Here is a 25,467-nt window from a genome sequence, read left to right on the forward strand (position 1 = left end):
AAATACATATAATTTGATTAGGTTAAAACAAACTATGCAAATACTAATCCAGTTTATTTTCATTTAATCCAGACAACTGTAGCCAATCAGTTAACTAAATATGAGCTTACAATGGAATAGATGTATAATATATAGATATAGATTATTTATAATATAAAGAACAATAATTTTAATCTTTTTGCTTTCAGTTTTAAGTCCTGTCTTAAACAACAATACACGTAGAAACATGGGAACCTCCAACCTCTGATCCTTTAGTTCATGAAAGAACTAATATTTATTTATTTAAACAGAACAAAATAACATCACACATACTGTCAATGAAACATTTGTATGGGGATACTGTTTCATTTTACAGGACTCCTGTGAAAAATTAAATTAATTTGAAAATGTTAGTGATGAACAGCAGAAAATCACAAAATATTTGCATTCAAGCCACCCACCACAGAGTACTGTGACAATCAGAAATCACATGAATGCTATAAAATGCTCCCTGTATGTGAAATGTCAAAAATTCACATTTAAGTCAGGCACATTTCCAGTGACTGCCAGTTTTTTCTACTTTATACTGACCAACAATGCCGCAAACAAGCAAACCTGTTTCAGTTCATTCATCGGATCTCCAACCCATACCAAATAAAAAGGCTTTGAATAAATACATTTTCCTAGTGTAAAAAAATTAAACATCTATTAAAGGGGAACAACATTAAAAAAGCTATGACACATGTGATGTTGTAGATAATCACTAACAAAAAAATTTACATGTACAGAAACGCAGATCAATTTTGATCAAAACCATAGTGCCCGTCAAAGTTTCACATTTGGTCACAAAATTACCACATCTTGATTCGGATGTGCTAAATCAAGAGAAATACCTTATCATTCTGAAATTCAAGAGAATACAGATGGTTTAAGTTATAGGACGATTCTCAAACCCACGTGGGGGACAGTAAAAAAAACAAAAAAACAATTGTGGAAGGAAATCTTAGGGGCAGCAAAATAGTGGCCCAGTCAAAGCACCAAACCTACATCCACTTGAGAATATGACAAGACTTCCATCAATTCTGACCAAACTTGGGCAATTTTGTACATAACTGGCAATAAAGGTGCCAAGCTGGAAGAAATGCACAACAAAAGACTTCCAGATGCAGTTCCAACAAAAAGTAGTGCTACAAAGTTTTGTCTCAAACATAGTGGATATGTCATGATACACAATTTTTAAAATCATGTATCATTTTGTCCACTTTATGCACTACTTTGCATGGATCTTTCAACAAAATCCCAATAAAATACATTTAGGTTTGTGATGATATTGAGACACACAGAGAAAAAAAGGTGAATGCTTTTACAATGGGCATAAGAGATGAAGATCAAATGCACAGATAGAAGGAGAACTTCCACATCAACATTGTAAAACAGAACAGTATTCAAGTAGGAAGAAACACTGAACCAACCGAGGTTAGCTATTAAAAATAAAATTAAAAAAGATTTCAATGTAACCATAAAGAGATGTGAAAAACAGGCAGTGCTGTGAGTGCATCCAGGATTCCTAATTATCTTCAGTAAACTTTGACATTTCATGCAAGATCCAAACAGAATCCCAACCTTTGGTTATGTTTAGACGGTTATATTTGAATGCATAATTATAAACACAAGTTCATCTTCCAAAAAAATACATTAGCCGTCTTATTAATATGCATATATATATATATATACTCAGACATACATCAATAAAGCAATGCACACCATATAACAATGATCTGCTGGCATGAAATGAAGCTTTATGAGTATTTTTCTGCAAACCTTCCCAGATTTTATTCCTAAAGCTTCTCTGAAGCAGCATCAGGGGTAGAGATGAGAACTGCAGAGAGATGAGATTCTTTAAAGGATGATGAAAATCAAACTGTGAACGCAAACACTTAATGCTGCGCTTAAAGTTTTCATAGCAAGCTTTACAGGATAAGCCGACTCACAAGCACTGCTGTGCATCACATTATACCCAAAGTGTAATTCTGTTAACATTTATTTAAACAGCTTGACACACTAAAAGCAGCAGCATAAAGACAGTATTTAAAGCTTGCCTATCGACCAGTGTACCTCATGGTGTAAAGTCTCCCTGCATTGTACTATCAGCTTATGATGCAATTATGTAATTCCCTATTGTTTTAAAAACACTTGTTCCCATTTCTGCTAACCATAAATTCTAGAGCACCTCCATTTTCCACCATCCCTCCCTCTACCCAAGACAGTTTTATTAAAATTGATGTTTGTAGAGTCTCTCCTCAGTCATGTATGTTTAATAGTTTTGCAGCTCAGGAATGTTCTTGTAGAGGTCCAGTGAGTCGGGATTGGAGAACGCTCCTCTCTGTGCAACCTCCCGACCAGCAATGATCTGCTTCACAGCAACCTCCACCTTCTTCCCGCTGATGGTGTACTGCCAAGAGGGGAAACAAAGGCTGTCATTCGAGCGGCAGCTGACTCCTGCTGTCTTTAAGACGATCTGATAGTTTTATACATATCTGACTGATATTCAAGATCTCTTACGGGAATGTCTTTTGTTTCCAGGAGCAAGGCGGGGATGTGTCGGGCAGACAAAGCTTTTCTGATGGCTCCTTTAATCTTTGTCACCAGCTCCGGATGGAAGGGCTTTCCAGGAGCCATCTTTAAGAACAAAATAACTCTTTCCTCTCCATCTGCATTGTACTGGGGCACACAAAGACTGTCTGACACTTCCTCGAAAGCCTCCACTGCAAGAAAGGAAAGCAAAGAAGAAGACGGAAAAACAAAAATGAGAAGAGCATATGCGAGACAGGAGGTGGGAAGAATTTCATTTTTAGACAATTGTTTTCTTTTGCTCCAAAGAACTAAAAGAGGATCTAAGCTAAATTATTATCATAACAATGATTTTGCCCTCCTTTTTGCCTCCGTCCTTAAAACTCACCGATGTTGTAGATCTCTGAGCTCCCAAAGCGAACTCCGTTGGGATTCAGTGTGCCATCGCTGCAGTACAATCACAAGTTTACTATGTGTGCTATACATATACCACTACCAGAAAGAGCAAAAAGTGAAATATACAAAGTTAAAGAAATGTTTTTCCACTAGCTTCTTCCATATATAATTCAAAATAGTGCATTTTTCTAGTTATTTCCATAGCACTATAGTCTCATACAAAATTAGAAATGGATAACTACAGTGTTAATTATTGTTGTCAGGGAAAAGCAATTTATGCTAAAAAAATGTATTTACCGAGATAACAAAAATTGTATATTTAACTGACTTTTTTTCTCTGTAGTAACCAATATAAAACAAATAAAAACCTCTTCAGCTGCATTGCTTGAAAAAGAAATTACCATAAGTAAAATTGCAATAATAAAAAAAAATACTTGGTTTCAATATTTACTATAACCGATCATCTGTGAGCAAAATGGTGAAACAACTGACCTTCTCCCAAGCATAACGATGCCTCCTGTCTTTGGGTTGATTTTGCAATAATCTCCATGGGCCCACACACCTAAAGCACAACAACAATCAAAACCATTACTTTTACTATTACTTATTATAATCTGTACATAAAAACTGATTATCTGACAATCAAATAAGGTTTTCTTATTTGATTGTTTATTGTGTTTTTACCAGGAAATGTAGAAAAGTAAGCTTTGTGGTATTTGCTCCCATTTTCATCATTCCAGAAGTGAGTTGGTTGGCAGGGGATTGGCTTCAGGCAGACAAGTTCACCGCTCTCATCCCAAACTGGCTTACCTGGTTACAACCAACACACACAAAATCACATTTTTCATCAGAAACATTTTATAGCTTGTACTGCAGCAAATACTACAGATAAATTTAACTGAGCAGTAATTAATAGTTGTGCACAGCAGCAGAATATGTCCAACACACCGCCTAGAACACTGTGTGATTCTACACAGCCCTAACCGCTCTGCTGGAAAGGGTTAAAGCCTTAAACACTGACTGAAATAATCCCAGGCTGAATGGCTTCAAATGATCCCTCAGTCCACTTTCCTTTGAGGTGGCAGAAACAGCCTGCAGAAGGGAGCTGGGGAATGATGGGCTAAAATCAATGAAAAAATATAAAGGACTTTCAAAACTCCCAACAAACTACTAGAGGAAAAAGTATTGCTATTAGAAATACTGTTTCCCAGTTATTTGTAATGGCATTTCTCCAGGGAAAGTTGATTTCACACTGCCTTATCTTTTATTAGTGGACATATACTTTTATAACTTATTAATCTACAATGCACATAAGGGTCTCCTCAAATTAAATCTTCTTAAAAATTTAGTATGTTGTTGGGCTTCAAAAGCAAATTAGAAGTTCAAGGGCATCTCATGAGAAATAAATGTGCTTACTTTTCATTTTTATCAATATTGCAGCTTTCCTACAATTTAACAGCTGCTAAACTTTGACTGAAGACTAAAAGAAAGGCATTAATTTACTGGGAGATTCTCCTACACCAAACACGTTCACATCGTCTTACCCTCAGTACTCCAGGCTTCCACGGCCATGCCGAGGTTTCTTGACTGGATCTCGCCCCGGTACACAGGAACCGTTGGGTTTTGGCCCATGAAACACGAAACTATATCAGTCCCACCTGGGGAGAAATATAAAGACAAACAGCGGTTAATGAAAATTGCCACAACTTGTGTTTTAAGGGGTTTATTTTGTATTAGTAGATTCATTTCACTACTCGTCTTCTGAGTTTACACAGAATATTCTTCATATATGTTTTCTGACTGAACACAACTCTTTTATTGAGGTTCGGATTTAGGAAAGTCAAACTCTTGACCTTTCTTTATCGAAGGTTTTATATGTTTTCTTAGCCATTATAATACCAACCTATCAGAGTTATTTCAAATCCAGCTCAAGGAGGCATGGAAGTGTATAAGATGCTAATGGTCTGGAAATACCAAGTAAAAATTGCATAGTTTCACAGGTTTGAAGTTTTTACAATGCAATTTTTTTCTAATATGTGTACTGTGATCAAATTGTTTTGACTTAAAATAAAAGCAGAGGTTATTTTTAGACCCACAACACGGATTAGTAAACTATTAACAGTGTTAGTGATAACATCATTAATTGCTATTTAGATTTAAATCATTAAATCATACATTTTCTATGTTTAGCTGGTGCTTCCAAGTGTATTCCACAGTAAATTATACCTTTTGCTCACCAAAGAGAAACAGAAGTCTAACAAGCTGATGGTAGCTGGTTAATTAGCTAAGCCCTCTGTAAGCCCACCATCAGCTGCTTTATGGATATACTACTAGTAGCTTACAGGCTGCTTTAAAACAAGTTTACCTTTAGTTGCTATGTTATGATGGTGTTTTTGGAAATATTTTTTTTTAAATAATTTTTGCAAGCAAGAAAAAAAAGCTTACAGTCAGCCAGCTGACCAGCAACGTGTAGCAAGAGGTTACATTGCTGTGTCACTATATGCCCCAAGCAGGAATGAGAAAAAAATAAATAAATCTTTCTGATATCTCCTCCCAGCAGGAACAGATTGACATTCTTTTAGCACTTTTGAAACTAACTTGTTTTTTAGGTCTTGGTGTAACGTGACACCAGTGACTGTCCCACGCCAAACATCAAGTTCAATTAGTTTTTTCATTTTTGAACTTTTGCTCCTGTTTGCTGCTCTGTTTCACACAAGCTACCGTACCTGAAATGCTCAGTGCTGCAGCTTACAGCAGCATCCCTGTGTCTCCAGAGACCACTGGGCCGGGGACATTACTTCAATTTGTCGTAGCATCTGTCTGGAACTGCTACCGCAAACTGGCGGTGTTAGCGCACTGCTCCACCTCCGCTGACCTATTTAGGAGTTCTCCTTTCCAACACCTTCCTAAGACTGTCATGATGACACACACACTCACATACATACACGTACCTATTTATCTCTTTCTACCCTCCAATCATCAACTATTCCTGACACACTCTATTCATCTCCCCTCCCATTGTTCGCTCTCTACCTCCCTGCGTCGCTCCTCTCTGTATCACAGGCTACATCCATCCATCTTGTACCCTCGCTCCCTGCCCTTCTACTGCTCCTCCCTCTCTTTCTCTTTTTCTTCCTTTTCTATCTGTTCTTTACACTCAGTCTCTGTGTCTGTCTGCCAGGTTCTTTATTGAGCTTTAATTGGCTCCCTGGAGAAAGAGGAAACATTGTCTTCTGATTACACACAAACACACTTATAGTGGGAAGATAGACAATTATCTTATTGTTACTCTCATCTGCATAGGTGGGCACAAACATGCAAGCAAATACACAGAGAAGTATATTTAAAAGCAAAAGTCGCTGTGGCTTTCTTGGGATGCTTTCCGTGCCATTCCTTGTGCAAAGACTGTGTGTATAAACAAGAAGCTAGCTTGTCACATTGATCTTGTGCTCCAAGCAGCACTCTTCAGTTGGTGCTTTTCACTATGGATGTGTGTGTATGTGGAGGTGTAAAGGCTTTGAACATCCTCTGGGACATTTCAGGGCCAGACAAAGCCGCCAACTGCCACAAACTAAAGCGTCAACCACCATATTTAATCTTCGGCTGCATTCATGATTTTTTTTTTTTAAGTAGATTGTACAAAGAAAGCATATTGTGAAAGTCACAGATTCAAACAACTTGCAGGAACACATAGTCCCCGGAGGAGATGGAGTAAAAGGGGAGCATAGAGTCGACATATGGACAGTCAGACGGAGGTACATTAGAATCCAGGGAATCCAGCAGTGACAGTGTTAAAACCACCTGGTGAGGAGAAAGCCACGTTCATGCTGGCAGGGACACACACAAACACACGCCAACACCCTAAAAAACACAGCATCTTTGAGAAAGTGGTTCATAATGCAAATAAAATCTCCATAAGCTTTAAAGTACTGCTGGGAAAGTCTGTATATCTATTCTGGAGTTGACACACAGTGGCACAGGGTGAAATCTACACAGTGGCCCTTCACATATGCCACCAGGCAGTGGTCACAGTGGCACATATGCTGTGATAAATCCTATCACACATGCGCACACACGCACACACCAACGGAGTTGTTGACCTCGGGGGTCAAGGTTAGGGCAGTTGGCAGCCAAGAGGGCTGCAGCCTGCTGATGCCCTTGGCGACAAGGGGACCAGCTTTTCCGACTAACAAACATTAACACAGAGAACAAAATCTCACTCTAAAATGATGAATCCATGATATTAATTGCCAGCATAACTATGTAGGTTGTGAAAAAATATTAAGACAATTTGATAGGAGCGGAAGTTTAGTCAAACAGGTCATTTTTCTAAGATAGCTTCAGGTCAAAAGACTGAACAGGCAGTTCAATTTCAGTTTAACCCTGTGTGTATAAAATGGTTATGCATAATCAGAACTTTTTTTGTAAAACACAATTCATAACACCTTGCAAGTACTTTTCAAGGTTATCACATTTTACTGTTACAATGTCAAACAACAATATACATGTTTTGGTTCTCATGTGGTAGATCAACAGAAAGTCATAAATAATAGTTAAGTGGAAAGAAAGTGACTGTTTATAAATAAAAAAAATCTTAAAATTTTGTGTGGATTCAACCATTTTTTACCCTATTAACTCTAAATATGTACAATTGAAACTCTCAAACTGTCGTTAAAAGCTGCTTAATTAGTAACATAAGTCCCATCATGAACACCAACAGGTCACAAATGCATACTCTTACATTATTTACAGTAAAAATGGAGCATGAAATAAAAATAAGAAAGTCCTTGTATAAACATGCTCCTTTCTCAATAATTACAAAATAAATATCATGGTCTATTTGTAAATGACTAAGAGTTAGATTTCAAACAAGACTGTATCAAAAAACTTTCAACATCTCTTAGAGCACTTTTGAAATAATCAGAACAAAATGGAAAGAGCATGGCACTACTTTCAAACCATGACATGGTTGTCCATCTAAAATGACAGCAATAGGAGCATTATTGACAGAAAAACAGCCAAAAAGCCCAATGCAACTTTAGAGAAGCTGATCTGCTCCTCAGGTTATAAGACATCTATTATTTGTGCATTCCACAAATCTGGTCTTCATGAAAGAGTGGTGAGATTCCTGGAAAGCTATAATAAATCTCATTTGCAGTTTGGCACAAGCCACATCAGAGACACCAAACGAGGTGCTCTGGTTAGACGAGAACAAATTTGAACTTTTTGGCTTAAAGGCCAAACAGCATGTGCTGCAGAGACACCCTGAACACACCACGCTGTGAAGATGTTTTTCTTTAAACAGGACAGCATATTGAAAATGGTCAGATAAATTCACAGGCACACCAACAATTTTTTGTTCTCAAATCTAGAAAAATATCCTTTACCTCTTACATTTCATCTACAGTTTATGTTTATTTCTTTTATTAAAACAGTTGAAGGAACCAAACCACAAAGTTTGCAAACCCAGCTTTAAAAAAGTGCTATTTTACCTGAGGAGTCCAAATGTCTCAGGATTTTCCTCAAAAACAGCTAATAGATTATATAATAATTTAGCAAACTTTGTGCCTCAAAATGGCTGCACATGTTCTCTCTGTGCATGCGTGGGTTCTCTCTGGGTTCCTCCCACAGTCCAAAAACATGACTGTCAGGTTAATTGGTCTCTCTAAATTGTCCTTAGGTGTGTGTGTGTGTGTGTGTGTGTGTGTGTGTGTGTGTGTGTGTGTGTGTGTGTGCGTGTGTGTGTGTGTGTGTGTGTGTGTGCATGGCTGTTTGTCCTGTCTGTCTCTGTGTAGCCTGCGACAGTACCCCGCCTCTCGCCCAAAACGTTCGCTGGAGATAGGCACCAGCACACCTGCTGACCCCAATAGGGACAAGGGTGAACAGAAAATGGATGGATGGATGTGTCTCAAAATTTCCCATAACTGAAACATAAATACAGGTTTATTTTTGCAATTTGAAAAACAAATTACCTCTCTTGAGAGCCAATCATCATGATGTTGGTTTAGCAGGCATGTGTAATGCATACTATATAACAAATGCGAATGTGAACAGTATGTAACAAAGCATGACAAAAGTTGTGGAAAATAACTCCAGTCGTTCTTGTTGTGTACAGTTCTGCTCTTTGCCTTTCAACATTTCCGTTTAATGATTGGCACTCAGGTCGACGCCCATGTCCACTCTCTCGTCTTGCATGCCAACGGGAGCTTGTGTGTTCGTCCGGGTGCATGTGAATATTTGCGTACATAAGTGTGGGTGTATATGCTGATGTGCATTCGACGTCAGTCACCCAGCCTCTGCTAAATGTTAAACGTTTCCGGACTCACTGAAATAGACAGATAGCATTCTATTGACCTGTCAAAATCACAAAGGAGGCTGAGAGAGGCTGTGTGTGAGTTTTTCGGTGCATGACTGTGCTGTGACGAAGACGCAGTTATATATATATTATCTTGCTGAAATTTTCTTTGTTTGCTCCAGCTCTTTGTGTTAGTGTCACATATGCTTTGTTGCTAATTTTGCATCACAAAGGAATGCTGAACAGTGCCACAAACCAGTTCTTAGTTTTGAAACTGAGTTTATAACTTGAGATCAATCAGCTTCTTAAAGAAGGGAAAACTACGCCACATTTAATCTGACCATCCTTCCTACTTAACAGTTCTTTAGAAGAATTCCACATTTTATTCTGACTATTAGCTTCGCTGTAGCTTTACAACTCACTTGAAAGAAAGTGGTGAATAAGCCGTATCCAACATATCAGCTTAAATTCTGATCCGGGATGTTTCGCAAAAGCCCAAATTACTAAACATCAGAAATCACTCAAGTGGAAGGTTTGAAATTAGTGGATTTTTTAACTCAACTTTTCTACATTTTTCATTTCTGCTTAATATTGGTTCTCGTCCAATGCCTCTGCAACACTTATTGAGACTCTTCACCCAAAGCCTAGCTCCTTATTTTCTGCTCGACAAGGCAGAAAAGGGGGTGAACTGGGTCTTTTGTGAGATTTTCACCTGCAACATACTTGAATCTTTGAATATTTGGCTGCAGTTACTAGAACTTGATAACCATTTCTTCTGTAGACCCTCAGAAGTTAATTTCTAATTTTCTTTCAGAGGCTTACAAATTACAGCCTATTACTCTTGTCAAATTGTATTTCAGTGCATGTTTGTCATATAAATGGCTGTTTAAAGATTCTAAACCAGAAGAATTTATGAATCTTTTTTTTTTCTCTTCAAGTTCAGCTTTTACTCATTACAGAAAAATACCCACATCTTTATATGGTAACAAACGGCTAGAATATTTATAAACTGTATTTCAGCTATTTCACAGGTTTCAGTATCAGTGCCATCTGTGCCTTTTTGTTTCTCTCTACGGATCCTTTGTAGATACTCTGACCATAAAGAAGAATTTAACTGAACATAAAAGCATCTGACCCCGAATGAAGACAGAAAGAGAAGTAGAGAGATGAGAAAAAAGTAAAGAGGAGATGATTGAAAGACCAACACTTGTTTTCCTTTTTGTGGGAAACTCAAATCTACGTATGTCTAAAGTTAACATAGCTTGTTTACCTGAGATGGAGCCCAGTAGCACAGTGCTCTTGATGGAGCGATAGACGTAGTCGTAGCTCTGAGGTTTGAGAGGTGATCCAGTGGACAGTATGGTATGAAGAGACTGAAGGTCGTGCGATTCCGCTGAGACAGAGGAAGGTCAAATTAAAAAAAAAAGTAAGAAAACATTTTAACAACTGCTTCCGGAATAGTTGCTCTTTTAATTTTCAAACAGAATAAACACAGATTGTTTCCAAAATGAATTAAATTTGTCAGGTAATTTTACAGCATGTTAAGTAATGTGCAAAAGTTACAACACCTCATTTCTTCTCTTTCCAAAGACCCAAGCTTTTGGTAACCTTTTAAGGTGGTGTTAATCAATAGACGTTCATACTTTCTGAAGGTCTTCTAAAACTTTCTGAATAACCCTTCTCAAGTTTTGTACCTGAATTGTACAGTATATTCTTTGCTGCTGATACACGGATTTTATACATGGTAATCTACATATCTTGGTTGTGACTACTGTGGTCCGTCTATCATGTTATCTATGTTAAACAGTGGTAGAACAGCCTGATATTAGTAATCTTTAAACAACAATTTGTCTGTAATTTCTGCAATTAGCTGCCCTGAAGCTTAAATCTCAGCATCAGTCACACAACAATCTTCATCAGTTGGCCACTAAAAGATCACAAGTAGGTATTCAACCCTATAATTGATGGTGATGCTGTAAATGGGAGGTTATCAACTTCACATAATCACAGCAGGTGCAGTAAAATGTGTTTAGGTATGTAGTCATCTTAATTTCAAAATCAACCTGGTTACAGCTTTGTGAAATGTCTTCTTTTTAATTCATTACATTAAACCCCACCTACAGACTAATTTGTGTCTTTGCAAAAAAAAAAATATAATGGAAATTGAAATACTATTGTTGTGATGACAAAACAACTCCCAACTTCTGCTAACAATTTTCTGAAATAATTCCATGCTTTGTCTTGTGATCACTGCTGTAATTCACTTATCACAGTAGCAGCTGTATCAAAAAAGCAAATACAGTTGCAGGCGGCAATAATTTCAACCAAATTAGGAATCGGCACACAAAAAAGTGGGCAAGCACCTGCGAACAGCTGTGGCTCCTGGCACCCCAACATGTTGTGTTATTGCAGTTAGCCACCCTGCTGTGACAGAGCCTACAAGCCCCTATTTACTGAAACACACATGCACACACACTTTAGGTGTCATCCCCAGGATCTATGCACATGCTCTATGTTACCCACAGATGCCCAAACCACATGCCAATAACACCCTGTGAACCGAGAGGCTTCCAGCAACCGACCCTCACCCCATAAGTGCGTGCACGCACCCCCCCCAACCCCCCCCCCCCACACACACACACGCCTAGACACAGTGGGAACTTCTGCAACCCCCCACCATGCCTCCAGGTGTCCAGTCCAAATGTCAGCTCAGGAAAAAGGGCTTCTCCACTGGGGCAGTCAGTGAAGATGCTTCCTAAATCGAGCCCAGTCAAGTCATGCTTGCACACTACACACACACACACACACACACACGCCCACGCACGCACACACACACCCAATCTTAAACTCACACAGCTAGAAACATCTCCCTTTGCCTCGGTCTCTTACTAATAAGAATCCAAGCACACACTTGCATACACACCCCACACACATACACAATGCCAGCTGGATCAAGTGGCTTGGGAAGGGGAAGGTAAAAAAAAAAAAAAAGAAAGATGATGTCTTTCGGGACTTTAACATTTAAGTGCAAGACCAGTTCTGTAACTCACACTAGGTTAACTGGTTTCATTCGAAAAGATCTGAAGCTCCCTATGTTTTGTCTCAGTTTTCTTCATTAGTCTGAAGCGAGGGGAGACAGTTTATATACACAAATGACAGTTTAGATACACAAGAGTTTGTTTCATGGATCAAAGAAAAACAAAGAAAAGTCTAATTTATAAACACTATTTTTAACAACAGTTGCTATTTTTGAATACTTATAATGCTGACTAGAAATAAAAAGCCACAAAGATCGGTCACATTCTGAACTCTGAACAGCATTTAAATGAAAGGAGTTGAACTTCCCTGTTTTATTGAGGATTCATAAATATCAACTGCTGATATTAAAATTCCTGCTAATGTTCAGATAAATATTTTGAAATTGTGTTTTTCTGTTCAGGTAAAAATCTGTGAAAGCAGCCTAAATTCAATTCAATGAGTTTGAATAATCTAACATACTTATTTCCTCATATATTTCACAAATATCAAACTCCCGCGAAATTCTGTTGAGGTTTCATGTATGAAGATCACCACAATATAGGGTGTAATTGTAATCTGGAAGGATAATAATACCAAGTTTTCTAACTTTTGACAATCACTGCCATTACTTCTTTAGGTCAACATTAGGAAGAATGATTTGAAAGAATCTCCGAACAGTAATTACCATTACTAGATATTGTATATTGGATTTAGGTCAAGACACTGAGTCATTCTAGTCAAAACTTATTCGTACAACATTTCGCATTTTTCTGTGTAACATAAATCCGAATTATTCCAGGAAATACACCTACTTGTGGATTCAGGATGGATATTAAGACGATGTCCAGTGTTTATTTTTCCAAAACACATAAAGCTTTCCACGGCCTAAGTAGTAAAACTGTACTCTGATCTGACCACAGTGCAGTTTTTCCTATGGTTAACAAATGCCCTACAGAAGACAATTTTATTTAAAGGTGTCATGCAGGGTTGCATACAAAAGCACAACACGTTAGTCAATAAATTCAATGAAAATACACTGGAGTGAGTGGATTTAATGACTAAGAAAATATGTAAAAGTTCAAGAGAATTCACATTTTTCCAAGTCCCTCTTGGTAACTACTGCACTGGAACCGTTTTGGTCGACAAAAACAAACATAAATAAAATGTTGTCCATTTTTTTCATAATCAATTCATATTTCATCCTCTAAGAGTACATGAGTAGGTTTTTCTTAGAAGCTCCTTGTTATATCTATGTTTGTGTTTTCCCTTCAAAGTTCATGCACGTGTGTGTGTTGTGGATGGGTTACTCACAAGGTTTGAGGTTCTTCTCCTGCACCAAAGACAGCCACTTAGCCCCAGTGCCAAAGATGGTGATGCTAGAAATGAGAAAAGTGGACACAGACATGAACTGTTTGGGAAAAAAAAAACAGAAAAATGAATAATTCCTTAATAGGTCATTCTAAAGACAGATTAGTTTTCTGGGAAAAGAATAGACTTGCATCAGAGGTTTCAAGAATCTTCATAACCATTTATAGCCTCCTACATACATGTATTGTACTCTAAATTGTGAAGCGCATATTGCTGGATAAATGAAGAACATTCCAGATGTTTTCCTGGAACTTTCTGCAAGAAACAATGTACACACTCTTTTATGGACCATGCAATAACATGCCCAAAAATTTTAACACTCTCATATTATGATCTATTAACACCACTGAAGACTTTAAAAAAACATGACCAAATGAAATGTAATTTATTTAAGAATTTGCACAAATTTTGGTTCCAAATTATTTAATGGTAAAGGAATTGATAAATGAATAATTTTTTAAAATAAAAGGAGCCAAAGCCAGACCGCAGGAGTGACTGTGACATTGCTGCTTAGCCAGAACCGTGGCATTGCTCCATTTATTGGTTCACTGAATCTGAGCTGAATGTAAATAAAAGCCTAAAAGGAGCACAAGTTACTGAGCAGCCTTTGCCCTTAATCCCATCTGCTCCAATGGAGCTGCTCAGTTGCCTGTTGTACTTGGAAGCTCCCAGCGGAGAAGAATGAGTCACTGTGTAAATGTAAAGCAAGGTGATGCAGAAACACAACCCGTGTGCTCAGTTAAGCCTTGATAAAAAATGAAGAAAAAGGTGATTGGGAATTGACTTTCACCTGAACAAACACAAAAAGACTTACAGAGTATTGGCCAGACAAGGAGGACAAAATGTCTCAATTTTAGATGCTCCGCTAGGAAAAGTATCGACAAAATGTTTGCACTTAACAATCGTGAAATTGAATGATTTAAGAAGTTTCCTTCTCGGTGAACGGAAGTCACCCTGGCAGCTGACAACAGTTGCACAACATGAAGGGACGAAACGTCACTTTTCATTACAGGCAGTTTTAATTTTGGAACCAAACAAAAGGGCCTTTTAATGTCCCTGTGAATGGGAATATCAGCATTCTTGTCCTTTCAAGTTATTTTCTTAATCAATCAACTTGCCTCTTACCATTGTAATAGAAAATTCTTCCAATGAAAAATAAACCCAAAATATATCTGTATGTGGAAGACACAATCCTTTGGTGCTTTATTGATCAAATGGCCAAGAATCAGTTTGTGATGAAAGCTGTTATTTGTTCCATTTGTGGTTAATAGATGTGGCTGATGGGGTGAATGACCAGGGTGGGGGTTAGATGGGGTGAAGTGGTAAAGGTCCCAAAAAGACGCATGTTGGGTGGAATGAAACCAGTGATGCGTCCACGTGTCTGATGCACTTACTCCTTGGTCATGTTGATTCTGATTAACGTCGCTATTGACTACAGCCACAGGATGCCATTTTGAGCAATAAGGCAGAAAATCTACAGCAAAGTTCTTAAAAACTGAGAATTTGGAGACATTTTACCAATTTTGTATAACACCGTATACATGAAAGTTGGTAAATTTGCATAGTATTAACCCTTTTGATTTTTGCTTTTTTCTTTCAAGAGAACAATAAGTTGCATGGTTAGGTTTCTGTTTGCTGTATGCGGTTACCTGAATTAATTCCACTTCATTACAGTTTTAATACATCTGAGTTAAATAAAACATATTGTACTTTCTGGTCTGAAGTTATACACATTCAAAAGGACAAAGGCCAACAATTACCATAATTCACTAATGTTTTTGAGCAGTTTTGGGGTGGAGGGATTTTAAAACTTAGTGAGAATGTAAGTTGTATAAATAAGAACTGGGTGAGCAAACTTGAATTCACTGAGTATTAATTATACATACTGGCCAAAACTTAACCATACACCCCAAATATACACATACATATTTTTGGATTAAACTTTATGAAATTAATCCAATTAATAAGGCACGATCCCTTTAGAACAGTTAATACCTGATTTCCACATTTAGTTGCAGCCACAGATGACACTCCTCACCCAAATCTGTTTGTCATCTGCACACAAAGTCCATCTCTCTTTTATCCATCATCCCTGACCCCCTATCTCCATCTGGATTTGCTCATTGCTTGCTGCCATGGAAACAGCCCCACTGCTCTGATTGGAGGCAGGTGGCCAGGTGCGGCTGCTAATTGGGTGTTTAAGATGGAGGGAGGAGGAGAAGCTGTGAGTCTTTGCCTCTGAGGGTTGTGTGACAGCATGACCCGACGTGTGCGTTTCAAGAGGGACGTGTAACTGGAAGCTGCTAAATCAATAAGAGATGCTCAAAAGCAATCAGACACAAAAACACCTCAGAGCAATTATTGCATTATGCGTCCCTGCTCCATGTCGTGATGCAGCAGCTGAAGCTCCACTTTTCATTACGTCTATTCTAGACTACCTTTCTATTTGTTCTCTGGCAAGTAAGCCACTGGGGTGTAAATAAGAGCCTTTGGTCTCTTTACAGGTGTCCCGGACAAAAAGGAACTATGCAAAACTGCTGCTTGAAGGAATACAGTTTTAAGATTAGCAAATATTTAAGCGGTTCTGAAAGCTAGGAAAAGTAGATATTTTCGTAATTTTAACACATACTAATACAAATTTTAAGCTAGTAGCATGGTATACTGAACTCTATGACACAATAACTTAAACTTTACTAGTTCTTTGTCCTAAAGAAGAACAATTGACATTTTACTCTGTCAATAACTGAACAATGAATAAACTGGAGTTTCAGTCTTGTTAAAAATAATCTACCGCCACATCAGGATTTGACACAAATGGGCATGAGATTGAAGAGACAAGAAGATCCTCTGAGAACACAGGAGCTTCAGGAGTCACATTCACACATGGAACCTGTCAGAAATTAAATGCTATAACCTTTTCTTTGCCACACGCAGGAATACATTCAATTCTGTTTCCACTTTGGTCCGGCGGGATAGTTTCACTAAAATCTTTCCTATGTACACGTTGCTCATGGGAAGTTGTCAGTGCATTCAGATGTTCTATGCTTCACACTGTATCAAGAGATTGCAGTCTCTGTCAGAGCATGGAGTGCCCTTCAAAATTACTGGCATGCATGGAAGAGGTGTGTAAAACACCCTTAAAAATACTTTTTCATTGTGGTATTCCTAAAAATGTGAAAGACAGGAAATATGCCATTCAAGTGATGTTTTTTTTTTTTTTTATCATGTGGATGGCAAGAAAATCTTCAAAGTTCACTGTTAGAAAATTGCAGCACAGAGTGATACTGAGGTCAACTAGCACAAATGGAAACATCTAAATATGTTAATTAATGGGACCTTATTAGGAGCTGTATGCTTTAGATTGATGAGACAAAAGTCGCAACAGATACTCAATAACAAATTATTAAATGTTTAAGGTGGCTTATTGTTGTTTTATAATGTCTCCTGGGATTTTAACTGAAACTAAGAGCTTTTTTCCAACAAGTACTTCAGGTGGGTTAAAGAGAAAGAGGCTCATGATGCTGTGATTCTGCAAGGCATTGTAACCATTTTGAAATGTCTCAAACATTTAAAATAAAAAACGATGAACTCATCTTGCAAAGAAATTATGAGTTGCCACTGGGTCTTTCAGCAGAATAATGATCAACACAGAAATCACTGTAAAAATCTTTTATGGCTGCAAGTAACTGTAGTTTTGACAGCGACACAGGTGAAAAAAATAACTTAATTTGTTTTCTTAATGTAAAAAGTAAAATTACTACAATCAGAAGTTTGTTTAAAAAAAAAATCTATGAGAAAAAACTGGAGATTGCCAGGAATTTATTTGTAGATCACAGAAATTGATTAACTTGAACTTTATGGCAATCCTTGGTTGACCTCTTTAGAGCTCCAGTTCATGTAGTGATCAAAAATACCATCAATATCAACCTTTCACTATGATTATTTTTTAACATTCTAACACAATTCTGCATGAATCATTATCAATTTTTACTCCAAAAAATATTTTAAAAATAGCATTAAAGGTAAGCTAAATAAATAGCTAAAAAAATTTGAAGGATCGGGAGCAATTAAATTATTAGCATCACACAAATGACTAACAAAATTCAAGGTGAGAGGCAAAGTCTAACAGTAGGTTTTACATTTTCCAGGTCTCTGACAGTTTCAGCTCCAATTAAAAAGTCCGACGTCAGTTCAGAAGGAAAAACTGTAAAATTTATGGCAGTCTTCCCAGAGGATTTTATTTTCCCCCCACAGCCTTCAGGTTCTAAAGAATATGTCTTAGGTAGCAATATCAGCGCCTAATTGGTTCAGGTTTCTCACAATTTAAGGTATTATCCATCTTTCTGTCATATTAGTTGTTTTTTATTAAGCACTTCTGTATCGGCACTTTTGCTTAGCATATCCCAATCCTGTTCATTCAAGTTTCCCCATTAAAAACAAATTTGAATGACATCATATTATAAATGTTCAACTGAATAAGAACATTTAAACAGACATCAATAACTTTGGAATCTACTAATAGTTCCTGTCAAAGATTTTTGCAGGAGCAGTCTTTCTTTGCAGTTTTGAAACTTCCAGGGTGTCAAAATGTCCTTTCTATTATTCCCTTCCTTGCTGAAGGCAATGTGTCATCTGTAAAGATGTTTCACACAGATATCACTGCATTTTAGTCTCACTTTTGCTGACTGTGGTACTTTCTTGTAACATTTGTCTGGCAGAGTGTGGACAGCAATGCACAGTCACAGTCATGGACTAAAATGACAAAATTCATTTCGTCATTTGGTCAAGATGACTAAACTGACATTTTAGTCATTTGTTGAAAATATATTTGAAGCAAATATATGCTTCAGAACAAACCAAGTGCAGAAAGGAGTAAGGGCTAACAAGGTTTCCTGTGGACTTAATAATATTGGTTTGTTTTTATCAATTATTACTATCTCTAACAAACTTTGTTCTTAAATATTTAATCTTTGGTTTTTCATTAGTTGAAAGAGCTGTTTTTTCTATTGTAGAATGAATTGAAAACTTTATCAACAATTAGGCAATATTATTGATTTTTAAAATGTACAAAGAAAATCTATTCATAATCCTTTTGTCCCATTCCAACCGAGTCTCATTGTATTTTATCGAGATTTTAAATGATAGACACAAAGAAAGTGGTACACAATTGTAAAGTGGAAGGGAAAAAACACCTCCTTATTGATACCCCAGAATCCCTAAACTGAATACCTTCAGCTGTAACTAAATTACTAAAGTGAATCCACCTGCAAGTAATTCAGTCTTATAAAAAATACTGTTTGTCTATTATGGCCTGCTACTTGTTAGAAATACAAGTGAATGTTAAATTAACCCTCACATTACCTTTAACACATCATTCTCATATAGTGATGGGTGGGATTGGAGAATCTAAGTTTGCTTTTGCTGAAAATTGCAATGTTGATACTAAATATGATTTTCAGATTATTTTCTTTCTTATCAATATCAAAATTTCCCACTCCACTCTCTGATATTTGGTATCTAAGTTACACAAAAGCAACATCAGGTGTCGGCACGAATAGCATCCAGAATTTGTCAAACAGGCCATCTTTATTACCAAAATGCACCACAGTTGAAATATAGGACCTACCAAATATTGAATCCAAGCTCTCATTTGCATCTGGAACATTGTACACAAGATCAAAAACATACAACCAGAGCAAAACAGAAGGACTTATCTGAAAGTATATTCATGTTATAGAATGAGCCAGTCAAAGCCTAGACCTAAATTAAATTGTATGTTAATTTAGGTCTCACATTGTATTTTGGCAGCAATCATCCAACTCCTTTACAACTTACATAAACCTTTCTAAAGTTTTAATTGGAAATGCTTAGAATTTACTCTGAAAAGCACACAATCTTAAAAACCCTCAGTGAAGGAAAAATATGCTAATACTATTTGTCTAATACAAATTAAACCCATCACAGCACATTTCATCCAGCTCACACATCTACACACTTTAATACTTTTGCTCTTACAGATTTATCAACAGGACTTATAAAGTAGTGTTTATGGTATTGAAAATGGCAAAAGGACATTTAGCCAAGACAAGATCTGTTGTAAATATTGTATGTGTTGTATTAAGGAAGGTGGTGTGTGAGAATATTTCTTTAGGAATGGAAAAAAAGAGGGGTTGTAAAGAAATTTGAGTTATTACAAATCTTTTTATACTGATCAGCAGAAGCTTTGGCAACCAAACTTGCAGCCACATCTATTTTAAAAGTGGACCAAATCCATAATGCATAAAGCTGAGCTCACTTAACTGATGCATAGACATGATTTGGTTATTATGGTGTAGCCTGGCTGTTTTAAACTGCTAAACATCAAACTGTGGTACCAACAGCTTAAGGACTCTTTAACGACAGAGTAGAAAGAGCAGAGATGACTGGGGTTATCTGCAGCTGTATGAAGCATGAAGTAATGCAGAACTGCTCTCCTACACCTGTTGCTGTGCAGTGATGCTCAGTTGTCTGAATAAAGATCTCCACATTTAACCAGAGACAAATTTGACTATTTTTCAGTTGTGAAAAGCATGAACAGTCATGAACAGCTGCAGTGTGAAAGTAGAGTGAGCGGCACCCAGCAAAGCTAGAAAGGTATCACTGCTTTAAAAGTAGACTTGAAAAAATGTGATTTGCATCTCTGTTAAGCAACAGACTGCAGGCTAGCTTTCTGAGAAGATTTACTAACTAAAAGGCTAATATTTACTTGTTATTGTATCTCTCTGGAAGACTAGAGTAGCAGAAGAAAAAAAGATTCTGCACAGAATAAAAAGTACTACTAAATTCAGAAGCTGTTTTGTCTATGTTTTTCATGTTGTCTATATTTCTAAAACACACTAATGATGCCTAAACTGTCCTGTTCTTTACATATAATTTTCAATACCCTCCTTCCTCCTTTGATCTTTTCCAATAAATGCTGAGTCAGTAAATGGAAAACAAAAGCTTACTAAGTAATTTTGATCTGCCATCTAAAAACCCATTAAACCCTGAACAAATCTTTATTCATGACCATCCTTCTGCATGCATCCGTGTACAGGTTCTCAATTAGATAAGCAGTTGATTGAATCTGTGGTTGTTGTTTTTTTTGGGTTTTTTTAAATTGCTCTCTCTATTTATGTATCTACATTTTCCTGCATCTCATTAATCAATAAACAGACATACTAATGTTTCAGATACTCTTTTCTTAATCTTCACTTTCAACTTTTAGACATTACAGTGTTTTTAAAATTAAGAAAACAAGTTAATCACATTTAGGCGTTTATACCATCAAACAAATTCGGTATTACATTGACTCTGTTGAATTTTCTCTTAAACTGCAGTAAAAGACTCCAAGATTCTAACTGAAAAAATAAAATCTAGCTTAAATGGAACTATTTGACCAACATAAGAACATTTCAAATTTTTTTAATTGTATAGAGCTGAAATTGAGGTATTAAGGTGTTTTATTTGTCACAGCGCTTCAATGCACATCTGTCTTTCTTTAATGCCATGGTCTCTTGTCTTTCCCATTTTGAAGAGTGGCTAAAGAAGAGAAATTGATCTGTGTATGTTGAAATAAGTATAGCACAAGGAAACAGGATGTACAGGACAAGATTTACTGATGCTCCAGCTTTAAAACATAAAGAATAACTTAAATTTTAAACTTTTTCATTTTTATAGAAATGTCAATTTCAATGTATTGATAATTTTGACGCAGCGGAGTTTAATTCCCCCCATCTGAAATGATGTATTTTTTCAACTATTTATATTTGTAAGAATGTACGGTGACATTACTTTAAACCTGTTCATGTATCTTTACCAGGGACGGTAATAACTGTGGAGGATTGTTCTGTAGCAGGAATGAAAAATAACTATTGTTTTCCTCATTTGAAAACCATTTGCTTAATATTTTCACCAATGACATTCCCACACCTTGCAGGACACCAAAAACATTCAAATTACAATTTCAAAAGGAAACTTTATTTCTTTTCAATGTCAAACTCCTCTGTGTCCCTAAATGAAAAGGTAGCCCATTTGGAAAAAATCTGTAATCAAAAAAAAAAACCCTTATCACTCCTAGGATGATTTCCTTTTCAGAAACAACACAACATTCCTGTCACCTTGTTTTTCCTGACGTCACTCTATCCACTGTGTATGTTTTTGTGCATGTGTGCATTGCTAACTCACCCCAGCTTGTCTGTCAGGTTCCACAGCACATTGGCTGTTGGCATTAGCGGTGAACCATCGTACAAAACCACTGAGGCTCCCACTGCCAGAGCAGATACCAGCCAGTTCCACATCATCCAGCCGGTCTAAGAAAACACACATAGATACAGATCCATCCACACTGATAAGTTATCTGAAATAAACACTCCTTTTGTCATCAACATGGATAAATGGATGACTCCCGCAGACAGTGATTCGCATGATTGCGTTTCTCATTTGGCAGCATGCTGCGGTGCAGCTTTGGCGGCGTTCTCCGTTGGTACTAATAATGCGAATATTGATTCCACTTTGTGAAAAAGCATCTGCAGGGCTAAAACAGCGGCTTTAACAATACCAGGTAGTGGCGACACTTTTGGTCAGACAGTTGATCTCTCTGTTGAAAGTAGGCTAATCGTCAGCCTCAAGCAGAAATCAAAGTTTTGCAGTGATTTAGGACTAGTAGGCAAAATGAATTCTTCACAGCAAAAGTATGGCGACTCAATAATAGAGTTAATTGCTTCTAAAACTCAATAAAACAGAAGTTCATCATATGAAAACCTGCTTTTTGAAAGGATGAAAAGTTAAATATTTTAAACTTGTACATTTTAAGGGCTGTGGGCCACACATTGAGATGACAAAACAAACAATTCTCCACAAAAATCCAGATGTTATGCTTTTAATTTGAAGAAAACTTTATCTTTTTTCTTTTTAAAGTTAACATCTTTCGTTTTCTGGTTTTGTTGAGAGGCGCTAGATTGATCCAGGTTTTTTAACAAGACATGGACAGATGCATTTCCATACAGAATATAAAGTGGAGTGCTCAGTTTGTGGAAAACATAGGAAGCTTTGTTCTCAGGAATTACAACTTGAATTTAACTGACCCAAATAAAACATAACAATCATAAAATCTAAATTTTGAAAATTTTATCAACATAATAAATCAGTGGTGTCCAGGTTTGCTTATTTGGCCGGTAATCTCAAGTCCAAATGCCACATACAACAAATATACAAAAGAGTTTTAACAGTTTCAGAAGTACTTGTGAAATGTGACTGCTGTATTATTACTTTCTCTATTTTTTTTTGCACATAAGCGGTTCCACATCTGCCTCTTTCTCCTCATCTTCCTCTGCTTCTTTTCAGAGTCCCACTCTAATATTGGAACCAAAAACCTCCACTTATATCCCATGCATTGTTGGACAGATTTGTCAGACTTCTCTGGCATGATTCTGCTGCAGAAATAAATCATAAAGTCTTGCATCTGGCATCATATGGCGTGACATAATAGAATCAAGATTTTATATCAAGACTGCTCAGGATGATTTTTACCACAAAGTGTGAGACAGGCCTAAAGTCTAACTTGATTTTTTATTTATTTTTTTGAAAAGAACTTAATGATTTCCTGAAGATGTATTCTCAGTTCCCCCATGTGATAAACACTACAGGGAAGTTCCTTCTTTTCAAAAGGAGGAAGAGATGACTGGGTACACATTTACTTTCTCAACATTCATATCAATTTGTGTGCATCCTGTTTTTATTCTGGGTTCTTTTCACATTGTTTGTGTGCTCATTACTTTAGATGATAGAATGTAAAGCCGAACCATTGATGCAATGGTACAAATTATTAAGGTGATAAAGCTATGCTGTTTTGCTTTTTATTTTTTACATAGTGGTTGAAATTTAAATGTTCACATTGGAGGAAATGAAAATATAGTTTTAGCACTAGATTAGGCTTAGATATCAAATTATTTTTCTAGACACAGCTGGACATTGTCAGTCAAAATAAGAGATAAGTTGACGGTTGGTGGTTCTCTAAAGCAATTTGTAATAACTCAGTTTGTTGTATCTGAAACATAAAGAAAGGGAAAGAAATGTGTGACACCACAAGATCAATACATGAAGCTTTGCTCAACAACTGAATTTGATCAAAAAATGACAACCAGGCTCCAATTAGCAACAATCCAGAGAAAGGAGATTCTAGCTGTTGTTAGGCTTCATGTGCACATCAATTCTGAACAAGTGTGGAAATGATTGTCTGGGCAAGTAGCAAGAATCCTCCTCACAGATCTGCTGCAGTAAAAGTGGAGTGAAATGTGTCTAGATGTTATCATAAGATGTCACAAACTTTTGAAGCCTTCAGAAACAAAAAATATTTTTATAGTGCAGAAAACTAATGGCTTCAAGTTGGCTTTAAAATGTTGGGGGATTTTAAGTGCATTAATTTCGACACAACTTACAGTAGTGTAGTAGATGATGACATCACTGGAGGTCATGTTGCCATGGAGAATGTGTTCTTTTAAGTGCTGGATGAGAGTGCCCTGAGGAGATGAGGAAATGAGTTAGTTTGCTTAAGAACATCATGTTTTCTTTGATCATAAGTTACAATGACCAATTTATCTATAAGACACTTTTAAAACAAAAAGGTTAGCTTTACTGTAGGGAAAGAGAAAAAGATGCAGAAACGAAGATCAGAAATGTTATGGCTTTACAAACAGAACAGAAGATTAAAACAAAGAACAAATAAAGTTGGATCAAATAACAGCGCTCCATTTTTGCTAAACACAAGAGACTTTAATCTACATACTGAATATACAGAATCCTGTAATATTATTGGGACCCCCTGCAAAGATGTGTACAGTTTTAGTACAAAAATGAAATTTTAAGGCTTTTTAACTTCCTTCACCATCATTCTGCAAAGTGGTAGCAACCCCCCCCCCCCCCAAAAAAAACAAGTTGGTGTTGCGGTTGTAAGGCGGTGCAGTTGGTAGCAATGTAGCCTTGCAGCAAAGGCTCCCGAGTTTGAATCTCGGCTGGGGTCTTTCTGAATAGAGTTTTCATATTCTCCCTATGAATGCTTGGGTTCTCTCTGGGTACTCCGGCTTCTCCCCATAATCCATCCCCATAGCTTGACTGTTAAGAAAATTTTTCTCTCTAATTAGTGTGCCTGTATAATTAATGTATTGTAAGCTTTTCACACATCTTTATCAGGCGTGTCAGTACTTATTATGGGTGCTGCTTTTTCAGACAGTTTTTAATTAAATCTGTTAAAAACTATTTCAAAAAATAAAGATTTCTAGTAAAATTTGTAAATAATATTTTTCCTGTGTATACCATTTGTCCAAATAGCCTCAGCCTACAGTCTATGCTTTGTTTAACAAACCAAACTATTTGTGGAAAGGTTCGGGTCTCCGACTCTTCACAGCTGGTTGGGTCATTATTGCTGGAGGAGAGTGTAAACCGTTGTGACCAGTTGTGCAATTTGGTTCTACGCTTCACACTTTTTTAACAGGTGCATCACCTACGTGTGTGTGTGTGTGTGTGTGTGAGTGCGATTTTGCACAGAAACTTTGCCGAGGCTCAGCTGCCATCCCCGCCGTTTGGTCTTTGCCATTTTGCCACTGACAGGATGTTAACAGAGCCGTAACAAAGCAGAAAGCAGAACAGTACCACGGCTAATTGGCTAAGGCAGTGAGGACTGCTATTGTCACAATACGACACGTTTCCGGCAGCGCATTACGGTCCAATTATCGTCCGGATGCAAAGAGGGAGGAAGCACAAAAGAAAGAGATGGGTGATGGGGACAAAGGGAGAAAAAAATGCTAGGGGAGAGAGAAGGGAAA

At 37.0% G+C, this 25,467-nt stretch overlaps 1 protein-coding gene across 1 annotated transcript in view; it reads right to left on the reverse strand.

Moving 5' to 3' along the window:
* Window positions 1–242: 242 nt before the first annotated feature.
* Window positions 243–25,467, reverse strand: part of aacs (acetoacetyl-CoA synthetase) — a 37,751-nt gene continuing 12,526 nt past the window's right edge. The window contains exons 9-18 of the mRNA XM_044111009.1: window positions 24,085–24,165; window positions 21,833–21,957; window positions 13,571–13,635; window positions 10,512–10,634; window positions 4,491–4,604; window positions 3,631–3,756; window positions 3,439–3,508; window positions 2,939–2,997; window positions 2,542–2,744; window positions 243–2,431 (exon numbers count right to left, since the gene is read on the reverse strand). Coding sequence (XP_043966944.1) covers window positions 2,294–2,431; window positions 2,542–2,744; window positions 2,939–2,997; window positions 3,439–3,508; window positions 3,631–3,756; window positions 4,491–4,604; window positions 10,512–10,634; window positions 13,571–13,635; window positions 21,833–21,957; window positions 24,085–24,165 — 1,104 coding nt within the window. The 3' untranslated portion in view covers window positions 243–2,293. The remainder of the gene's footprint in view (window positions 2,432–2,541; window positions 2,745–2,938; window positions 2,998–3,438; window positions 3,509–3,630; window positions 3,757–4,490; window positions 4,605–10,511; window positions 10,635–13,570; window positions 13,636–21,832; window positions 21,958–24,084; window positions 24,166–25,467) is intronic.

This window comes from Gambusia affinis, linkage group LG03 (genome assembly GCF_019740435.1).
Source record: "Gambusia affinis linkage group LG03, SWU_Gaff_1.0, whole genome shotgun sequence".
Lineage (NCBI taxonomy): Eukaryota > Metazoa > Chordata > Actinopteri > Cyprinodontiformes > Poeciliidae > Gambusia > Gambusia affinis.